The sequence below is a fragment of the Amblyomma maculatum genome, chromosome 8 (assembly GCF_055883805.1).
Source record: "Amblyomma maculatum isolate TAMU_Amacu chromosome 8, ASM5588380v1, whole genome shotgun sequence".
Taxonomy (NCBI): domain Eukaryota; kingdom Metazoa; phylum Arthropoda; class Arachnida; order Ixodida; family Ixodidae; genus Amblyomma; species Amblyomma maculatum.
The window spans coordinates 84,405,631-84,416,399 of NC_139351.1; the positions used below are offsets into that span (position 1 = coordinate 84,405,631).

Genomic DNA, 10,769 nt, shown 5'->3' on the forward strand with positions numbered 1-10,769 from the left:
TTTGAGACTAATTGGTTTCAGAATATGTAAATATCAGAGTTGAACGTAATTGATTTTTTGTAAATAAATGTATTTTCGTTTAAAGTTTGTAAACAATAACCTGGTTTTTGAAACAGTAACTTTTTGAGTAATTGATTAACTTTTCTGCAGCTCTTCACCCCTATTGAATTACTTCTTGGCGCTTTGGAAAGTTAAGCCCCCTAAACCTAACCAAATAAAACCAATTACTTGTTTAAAAAAAGGATACAGGTCCGAAGCGTACATAATGATGTGTTTGCATGAAATTGTTCGGCAGCATGACGGTACACATGGCGACCTGAAGGGTTGTGATGGGGCCAGGAGCTCCACCAGCATTTTGCCCAAACATTTAGCCGGCATTGCTTTGGGTCCGCACCTTAAACCATGTCTGATATTCAAGAGATAGATAGATAGATGAATTTATTAAAGTTAAAGGCAGAGAGGTTGGCCGGAATGATTAAAAACTGGCCCTCTACTCAAGAGAAGATTAAACAAAAAAAAAAGCGAAATAGATAGATAGATGTATTTATTGAAACGAATGCAAAAGAAGATCTGTTACGGCAAGCGAATGTCTATCGGCAATTTTTTGGAGCGAGCCGTTAGACTCAAGATTCAAATAAATATGATGTTCTTTCCGGGCCTAATAAGTTATAATTAGGAAAGATTTCTTTAAAAAAAATTTTCCTGCAGTATGTACACCGAACCAATTAAGCATCAGCAACAAAAAGAGCACGCTGATGGCGGAACCGGAACCAAAACGGCGTTGAATAATGTACCGTGTCTTACACAGGACATTGCAATGAGAAAAAAATAGTCTATTTTGACCGCACAAATCTTACAAGCATATGGCTAAGCAGCGCCTATGTGGAGCACGTCTATGAGAAAATGGACATAAAAAATGCTAGACGTATATCGATAAATAAAATGCCGCAGTCACTGTCGGGAAGCGCGATTGCACACGTGGTAGGATTTACTCTCAGCCACATTTTGCCGCTAGCCGCTGCCGCCGTGGGTTGCTGCACGCGAAATTGTTATGGTAGCTTGCCACCAGAAAATACGTTCCGCTCTCAAGAAAGAATCTATTATATGGGCATTATTTTTTTCCAAACTTAGAAGGAAAGCGCAGGGAAATGCAAATTTATGAAAATGGCGCAAATGCAGCAGTTGGAGATACACTGCAGGTTAAAACTACTTCCATCAGAAACATTGCCTCGCCGTGGACAGTGAAGAATCAATATCGAATGTTAGATTTTTCTTTGACGCTGCCTTGACACGTACACCTCGAGCTTGGTGCGCCTTGATTCCGCGCGCGATGTGAACGCGTTTTCAGCAGTTGTGGCACCACATTTAGAAATTACCTCCTTCGTTTTTGTATGTACGCATTCACTGACAATTTTTGTTTACAATGAATAAAAGCTGGTAAAAATTCACATGTTACTGTTTACGACCTTCTTTTGACTACTTCACTGCCGTCTCCACTCAGAGACTGATTTTTATTTCTTATTTTAGTGCAAAAAATCTTCAATTCAATTCATATAGATTATCGAATATTAATGGTCCTTAACAACTATACTTGCAACAAGGTTCTCGAGCGCGAAGCCAGAAAGAAAACAGGCGACAGGACATCGACGGGGGCCTAACCAAGAGCACGACCGATACTTTTCTCATGGCTACTTGGTCCCTTTCCGATAATAGCCTCATACAGTGGAAGGGCCAGTTAAAAGGGCTAAACTTCTGTAGATAGATGTCTATATATAAATGCGATAAGACCAAACTTTAGTCCATTTAACAGACCTTTCAATCACTCGGGGCTGATATCGGAAAATGACCAGTAGTTATCAGAAAAGTGCCGATCCTGCTCTTGGTAGGCATCGGTATAAATACGATAAAATAAATAGCTAAACAAGGGTGTTGATATACAATTTTTTCAGCCGTCGTTATATCGAACCGGAAGCAAGAGAAGGCGAAAGCGCTGAACTATTAGCGCTGATCACCGATGTGACCAATAAACGAACCTTCCTGCGACTGTTTTTTTTATCCGCTGTGGGAAATACTAATTATGGTAAGCAAGATTTTCATGTACCAATTCCAAATTTGAAAGATTTTATTTCCTTCCCTAATTTACATACATGAATGAATGCGAAAGAAACGTAAGCACCAATGACTAAACTATAATTTATTCGACAGAGTGTGCAAGAAAGTTAATCGCAGTTGAGCGTTTTCCACGCACACTCAAGCCCGCTGCTGCGAAAGGACGCAGAACAGCCAGCGATGGCGGCAAACACTGTGCCTTCTCCAACGAAAGCCCAGCACCTGCCAAAACATCGTCTACTCGGAACAGTACAGCTTGAACTACTGTTCCGTTCGCGCAACGCTGTAAGACTGCACTTTGATGAGAAATTGCAGAGTCGCTACTTGAAGAGGATCTTGCATGAGTATCCGCAGATGATTGACAACTTCTGTTGATAAAAAGGAAATTTGCACTGCGCCATGTCAGCAGCACAGCCGGCGACTGGTTGCATGCCTCCAATAAACTTTTGTCTTGATAACAGCAGTGAAGTGTCGCGGTTCTAGCCTTGAAGGTTAGTTTTTCTTCGGTCCCCAAGAACGCCAGACAACTCGTCCGCGGCAAAGCGCGCAGCGCGCAATCTCGAAGCATCAGAGACGTCAAAACAGCGTCTTGGACGCCGTGTAGAGCATTCCTGTCGTACCAGGACACTAGTTGAGCAGCAGGATTGAACTTGAAGTTGAAGTGGGTCTGGTTTCTTGGGGCACCATATGCGATGATCTGTCGCGCCCCTTGCAAACGATACGACGTGGAAAGGACTGCCACGCGGTCGAAGTGAGCTCCGTACCCGTCATGTAAACAAACAGCGACCGAATTTTTTGCACTGGGATGCTCCGAGAAGACGGTTCTTACAGAGATCCAGACGGTTGAAGTGCGATTTTGTCCAACTTGAAGGGACACAGCGACCGGCGTCCGTTCCGCTGGTTGACCGGTGGCGAGCTCGAGGAGGACAGCGACTGGATTCTTGTTCGACCCTGATGCGTCCGCTGGGGACAGAAAGATCGGCTTGCAGTGCACATTCTCAGCTGGCAAAGAGTGTGGGTAGTCCCGGTAGACGACTCGAGCGAGAACAGGACACGTGTAGAGGAACTGCGTTGTAGCGAGTGCAGTCACTCGTATGACCGGCTTCGACAAAGTCCTGCGGACGAATAGTGACAACCGATGCATAAATTACAGAAACAATTTGTAGGGTGCCTTTGCAAGTACGTGTACAGCGATCTGTAACCTAATTGGAACCATATTGAGAATTATCTTGCCTCAACCACTGGCTTGTTTGCGGAAAAAGGGTGCTGTAAAACTGCACCCTTTTATTGCATTGTACGTTTTACGATATTGCTCACCTGGGTTTGCCGCACGTGATGAGAGCGAAGAACCATCTGTGACAAAAATTAAGAAAAAAAAATAAAGACTCCAATGCCGTGTTTGTGGCCAAAAGCAGTGGTGGTGCCATCTGGCTTTGATGAAGAAAATCGTCACGCGTCTAAGGCGCCAAAGCAACACAATTTTGGCACATTTTTGCAGTGATTCTAGATGACGCCACCACTTCCTTTCTATACATAATCGGCGTTGGCATCTTCCACTCCTTTAACTCGTCGCAGGCGGTTCTGTTTTCGCATTATGCACGGCCAAACCAAGGAAGCACCTTTCTCAAAATTACTGCCTACCGAAAGGGTCAACAAAGCGCAGTCTTTGTGCATGGTTTCACATCAAACAATTGAGCCTCCGGTTAAGCAGGGAGAATTTTTCAAAACGGTTCAGAATAAGTTGCAGAACACTGAATATTTATCTATTGGAAAGAAAATGTTGAATTGTACTATTAATGTTTTAGATTGAGACGTTACCTGTACAGCAAAAGCAGATAAATTATGAACAGATTTCAAGTGCTGTACGGCTACATTGTATGGATGATGCCTGGAGGCAAAACATTTTCAACTTTGGTTTTACGATCAAGGTCTCCACCAATATCGTCTAATACGTCCCTATACCCAGTTGGAAAAAACTTCAGAAAATTTTCTGATGTTACGACAGAATTTCTGCTCGGTTTTTGACGGGAAACCAGTTGTGACAACAGAACATTCTTTAGTGTCATCAGAAATTTCTGTAATTACAACAAAAAAGTGCTACAGAACTACAGACAAAAGAAATATACTACAGAAAAGCTACAGAACTACAAGAACGTACTACAGAATCACAGAAAAATCTTATGGATACGACAGATCTACAGGATATTTTGTCGTATTTTTGACACAGTTCTGTTGTTTTTTTCGACTGGGTAGAGTCCCTGTTGACGTCTGGCTCTCACTTCCACCGCGGTAACCTGTAGCCACAGCGATAGACAAGAATGCCAGGCTAGTACAGCTGTACGTATTAATTGCCAAATATGAAGGGTGAGCAGAAATGAATTTCGTTTCTCTTGACAAACTGATATCGCAGTGAAGCAGGAGGGGTTAAAAACATGCGTCCCACCAAAAGATAGCCATTTCCCTAAAAAGTGCACGTGGTCGTCTTTCATAAAAGGCAATGGTTACTACTGTGTTTGAAGAAGTGCTCCAATGAGAAACCTGGTTTGACGATAAATGAATAAAGGAAGATTCGTTTTTCGTTATCATTGTTTTGACACAAACAATTTTTTTTTGCCAAACAACTCTTAATTATTACGAGTAAGTAAATAGACAACGAAGGCAGCACGATGAAGGTTATCATGTAGTTTTAAATGATATAAATATCCTCGCACAGCGTTCATGGTTCACATTTCACTTTCTAAAAGAAATATAGTTACTAGCATTCATCTCTCCGAGGCGATATTTACATGTTGGCCCTGGAATTTATGGAGAAGACGAAACTGTCCTTTATGAAAACAACATTGTTTATTGTCGGCATTTCTCAGAAGTGTTGCATGAAACATAAATATAAAGCTGTACTTTAGAAACTCGCGTATTTTGATCACGTCCAGTTACCGATATGTATCTTGTTCGCAAGGAGCTGTTTCTTGGCGTAAACAGTAGACCACCATAACGCGATTCCCGGCGCGCTGCACTACAATACGAGCGAAAGGTGCGTGCTTATTTATTTGTACTGTGTTAAAAGCAGTGCGCTTGTTTAAGCGTACCCTAGCTGCTGGCGGTAGTGGGCGCCGAAGACCTTTAGCCCTGGGTGCGGAGACTGCCACCGGTGCCCATGTTCTTTCCACAGTGTATGTGGCGCCACTTCCCGCCCGGCGCGATCGTTGTAGGCGGAGACTTGGTACGACGATTGGCTGAAACCGAAGAGCAGGCTGGCGGCCTCCAGGCTGCCCATTCGGTAAAGAATGGTGCCAAGAGAGAAGGGTACAGTCACGATCGCCAACATCAGCAGGAGCACGAAGCCGCGCCGGACCTGCGCAGATAAATGGCGCGTCTTAGTGGGTTCGTACCTATCCAAAATTAAAAAAAAAATGGTCCGCTTTCTTTTCTTTGACATATACATTGTGCTTGTATTGATATAGTGTGAACATGCATGAATTCCCATCTACAGGTTGTAACTGCTTCATCAGTTACTCCCTTGTGGTACCTGTTTTTTTTATTGGCACATACAGTTCTTCAATACTGCAGTGCTCGTTGTAAGAAAGGAAATCTTTGTCGCTAAGAGATGCGGCTTTATCTTGCATCTCAGTGCAGACCAATACTAAAGCCCATGACTCTTGTCATATTTAGAAGTAAATGCAGAGGAATGGACCGGGATAGCGAGCGTTTAGATTGTCATGAAAAAAATGCTTCTACAATATGTGCTGATAGAGGGAGTTGTTATTTTTTATTACAAGTGTAACTGCTTTTTTTATTGTGCAGGATATGCAATTCGGTACCCTTATTTCACGAACGATAGCATTCTCTGGTCATCTGGTAGTTGTGAAGGAAACAGTTAAGAGTCACACCAAACGTGCGGCCATTCAAAGATAGCCGTTCCGTGCAATATTTAACGTGACAAGAACGCCAAAAACACAGTACGACACTTGAGTTTACTATCTGTTAGGGTCGAAATCCCCCTCGGTGCTCAGCGGATAATAATTTGCGAAATTTATCACTTAGAAACTTCGCGAGAAGCATCCAGAACAAATTCCTATCGTCTACACATTGCAGTTTGCGGACATATTTCGTCCTCATACGCCAGCTTACATAACAAACTTCTTGCTCGGGGCTCTATTTATGGCCTCCTTGAGTGAAATACGTGTGCTGTCTCATCGCCCGCGATTTTATGATCGATTCGGTGGTTACCGCTGCATATCAAACCGCGAAGTGGCCCTCGTAAAGCATCTCGCCGCGGTGGCCATCTGAGCTCGCCGAGTGTCGCATTTGGAAACGTTTGAGCGCCATCCTCTCTTACTGCACACGTCCACTTTCTCCTCCCAGTTTCCTCCTTCCCGCTCCTTTCCCTTCATTTCCGATGCTTTTCCCCAACTCTAGCCACAGGTCCTTGTCATGCCCTCATAAAAATGCCTGGATGTACTGCGCACATGAATCGGCCGGAACCGTCCACTGTGGCGCTTCCTTCTCTCCCTTCTCTCTCTTGTTCCTTCCACTTTCATCGATTACCGAGGCTTTGTAGCATAGAATGGTGCTATATATGCCACTATTTGAAATTTCTTAATAACAAGGTAGATATATAACGCCATTTGCCTCATGTTTATCTGTCAATAAAACGGAAGATGAGATAAATCTGAGCAATGCTAAAGTGTTCACTTTGTTTTGATCTTTTTTCTATCATCTCTTCCCTTCCGAATGCTGCAACGGCATCATCTAATTTTGCCTACACCCTCTCACTTAATGCGGGTCGTTGGAGCTATTTTTAACCCCTTGGTGGCATTTGAACTCTATAGTACGAAGCGATGGCACTAATGGATCCTGTCTGTGGCTTCTCTTGCGGGTCCTCGTTCGCATACATTGCTACCTCCTCATTTACCGATACACATTAGGATAAAGGCGTAATCCGGCAAATTGTCGGGAATACCATTCGCCACTATAAGAAAAACCCCTTCCACCAAACCATGCGAACGTTCCCGAGAAACTTACGAAGCCTACGGGTCACGTACTGTTCGACGCCGATCTTATATTCCCCATCTCAATGGAGCTGTTAAAGTAGGCAGATCGGGCCAACTCAGCAATGACATGTCTTGTGACGGCATACAGCAGGGCAACGAATCCTTTACCAGCGATATCATCTGCTACCTACCACCTGTCAGAGTCATGCTCTCAGTGTGGTGCCTATTAGATGTACCATATATGTTAGATGCAGTCACATAGCAGAGATAAATGCGGTTCTAGTGAAGAATAATAAATCAAACTTAAAGCCTTGTCGCAGAATCAGTCTCCCTCTCCCGCTTGCAAAGATATAAGGCAGTAACGACTTTTTCTATCAAAGTTAAGAAAGTGTCACACCCAGGACGTACTGGACAGTGGCGGCGAAAGAGAGAGTTCTGGCGTATTCCATCTCATAAGCCTCCTCCTACCCGTTGGCGATTATACGCTTCGAGGAAGTGATAAGAATTAATGTTGCTGGAAGACATTTAACGACTACCATTTCAACTCTATATATTCGCGCATATTTTTGTCCGCCAATGCACGCCCCGCGAATACCAGAATACCCTTAATGAGTCGTTGTTAGGGCCAAGAATAGAGTGAAAAGGTTCCAAAGAAATCGTTGATTATGAAAACCCTTAAAGAATTGGTACTCCTTAAAAAAATTTAACTCTGCAAAATAAATGTTATAATTCGTGCCATCATTTCCCGTCTATGCAAGGTTGTATGTCGCTCCCGGAGCCTTATGCAAGGGACACTTGCTCATGTCACTGCTAGCGTGCAATTAGTGAGACATTACCAATAGCAGAGTTATCTTATTATGCCCCGCCGGGGTGACGCAGTGATTACGGCGCTCGAACATTGTGTCCAAGGAAACGGAATCGAATCCCGGCCTCGGCGGCTGCGTTTCGATGGCGCCGAAACGGAGTGGCGTCCGTGTGCTGTGCGATGTCAGTGCACGTTAAAGAACACCAGATGGTCGAAATTTCCGGAATCCTCCACTACGGCGTCTCTCATAGCCTAAGTCGCTTTGGGGCGTTAAACCCCACAAACCAACCAGCAGAGTTGCTGGCTTCCATTTAGTACACAGCCATGCGAAAGGGAAGCAAAGAATGGACAAAATTTCAACTTATCATACATATTTTATCCGTTTATGAAGGCACATTATCCTCACATGGTTAAGCAGAGTGACAAATTTTGAAAGCTACTTTTGTTATGCTTTCGCTTGGGTGAATGTTTCTATGTGGGCGTTTCTTTCTTCCGGTGCGATCAAGTTGCGTCATTGCGTCCGTAAAGAGTGTTTATATACGCTTGCGCGGAAGTGACCGTCCTGGTTTCTGGCACATGCGACAACAATTTTGTCAAATTTATACAAAAAGCGTTTGAATCGATACGCTACAAGCAGGCCGTGATTATCTCTAGACATATCACACACCTTAAACGCTGGATACTTCGAGTCGTAATTAAATGAGAACGCGAAGGTTACAAACACTTGTGTGCGCGTGAGATCACATATGAACAGCACGCATACGTTGTTATCCTGGAGGAGGCCAGATAAAACAAAGGTTAGACCAAGATTTTTTTTTCGTCACTCTTGTGACGCAGAGTTGCCAACTTCGGCGTCCGGTTACGGGGCGCCATGCACAAGCTCTTTTTTTTTTTCTTTTTTGCTGAACGCGAAACAAATACCAACGCAGGGCAGCGATCAGTACGCACCAAATACGGTCCGACATGACATATCCGCATTGAAAAGCCGTGTTCTGTATGCCGCCTCGCGAACAGCCGCATATGACCATAGTCGTCCCTTGCAAACTTCCCAACTCAGTGTTTATAAGCTGTGGAAAAAATAATGTAACCAAACAGACGGGCACACAAGTATTGGGTAATTTACCTACGGTTCCTTAACATGCATTGACATCGCACAGTAATTAGGGGCCTTGCTTTTTGCCGCCATCGAAAAGCGGCCGCCGCGGAAGCGATTTCGTACCGCGTCCTTGGGCTGAACAGTCGAGAGCCCGTAACCACTGATCCACCGCGGCGGTGCTCAAGTATTGGGTTAAGATGCATACTTATTTTTAAAACCCAGAAAACCTGAGGAAACTGTATATGCGGAAAGAGTCACTCAGTGATAAAAATATTGCATTAAGGTTTTATTCTGGTGGTAAATTTCAGCAGCCAGTTTTCTGGAAGGTTGAAACCAATGCCAGCCTTTCTATCCTGTGCGGCTGACTGTGCTTGTCTGCGTTGACGGTAGAGCTTCGATATTTAATATCTCTTGTAACATTTGCACATACGGTAGCACTACTGTAAATAAATAAGCAATGGCGAGTTTGATTTTAAGCTGCCGATGTCTTCATTACACATACATAATGTTTATTCTTTTGTGCTGAACTGCAATGAAACGCCGAAAACAGCGCGCATTAATATGCATGGCGCTATGAAAGCAAGCAAATAAAATGCAAATCGGCCCTAACAGTTCCAGCTGTGATGCTGGCTAATGGCGATTGGTATCTGAACCACTCCATACTGTTCAAAAGTATCTTTTGCGAGCCATAGCTATAGCACACCAACTAATGCGGCTACGCTCTCCCGTAACAAGGAACAGAAGGGAAAACAGTTACCAGCATGTCATTTAGACGACTTGTGCTTTAGATAAGTGGTTATAAGTGTCGCTAAGCATTTACCTGTCTTTTAGTTGTAGATATCTGGCATCGTGAATAATCATCTCTCCAAGCTAATATTCACCTTACCATTAAATAGCTATTTATGGAAGTGTTCTAGAGGCCTTTGGAACTTCCAGAAAAACTTCCACTGCACCAGGAAACCGTTCTATCTAGTAAGGCTGCAAGCAATTCTCACCCTGTGTTGTCGGAGAACAAGGTGCCGGTCCAGCGAGCCGGTGTCGTAGACGTACACTCTCTCCCAGTGGCAGGGGTGTTGATGTGTCCTCCCGTGTGGGAGGCAACGCCGGTTTCTGCCTGGCATTGCGTAATGATACATCTTTGACAACCACTTGAAGCTGCGGCAAACAAAACGCCAGGACTTTCCAGTGTTTTCTTCCTCTTCAATCTCCCAGAAAGCTGACTTCTTCTTCTCCCTCGATGCATATGGCAGATACCCATAGTGGGGTTTGGCCAGAGTTCATTGCCCGTGTAAGATAAATTCATGATGTAGATATAGACTGTGTGATAAATAACTTATCAATTAGGAATTAGTGTTGCTAAAACAATTTGGATAATGTTTGAGTATAAAAGAAATAATAATCAATGAGATAAGGATATTTAAAAAATGCAATTTAAATTTTGTAAGCACAATCCAGACAGAGCACTCTAACAAACAAATTTTTTGGCAGATATAACTATGTTGTAACTCACAAACTAATTTTAGGGCACGTCCTTTGACGGTTGCACCAAATGGGAGAACAGGAGCTGCAAATGGGCAGTCCCAGGCAAGCAAGAAGAATTTTTATATAACTTCTCTTCTGGGCATGATATCTGCGGCAGGCGAGGATAAAATGCTCAATGGTTTCCACGTCACCACATGAAACAGAGAGATTCGACGGCGGGAATTCAGAGCGACATAAATGAAGGCTGAGTCCAGAAATTCTAAAACGCGTGAGCGTCATGGAGTCC

At 43.7% G+C, this 10,769-nt stretch overlaps 1 protein-coding gene across 2 annotated transcripts; it reads right to left on the bottom strand.

The window, feature by feature from the left end:
- Positions 1-2,135: 2,135 nt before the first annotated feature.
- LOC146181680 (uncharacterized) lies at positions 2,136-10,298 on the bottom strand. 2 transcript variants are annotated; one of them, XM_084575532.1, is made up of 3 exons: positions 9,997-10,298; positions 5,196-5,461; positions 2,136-3,224 (listed from the first exon to the last, which is right to left on the bottom strand). In XM_084575532.1, the coding sequence occupies exons 1-3, from the start codon at positions 10,135-10,137 to the stop codon at positions 2,195-2,197; spliced, it is 1,437 nt and encodes a 478-aa protein (XP_084431658.1). In that variant the 5' UTR covers positions 10,138-10,298; the 3' UTR covers positions 2,136-2,194. The 2 variants fall into 2 exon arrangements, with proteins under 2 accessions (XP_084431658.1, XP_084431659.1); XM_084575533.1 differs by having other exon boundaries at positions 2,798-3,175.
- Between the last annotated feature and the right edge of the window lie 471 nt (positions 10,299-10,769).

Coding starts and splice junctions, on each gene's coding strand:
- LOC146181680 (XM_084575532.1), bottom strand. CDS start 10,137: ATGTATCATTACGCAATGCCAGGCAGAAACCGGCGTTGCCTCCCACAC. Junction 5,462..9,996: donor TTGTTCTCCGACAACACAGG/GTGAGAATTGCT, acceptor TTATCTGCGCAG/GTCCGGCGCGGCTTCGTGCT. Junction 3,225..5,195: donor CACTACCGCCAGCAGCTAGG/GTACGCTTAAAC, acceptor ATTCGTCCGCAG/GACTTTGTCGAAGCCGGTCA.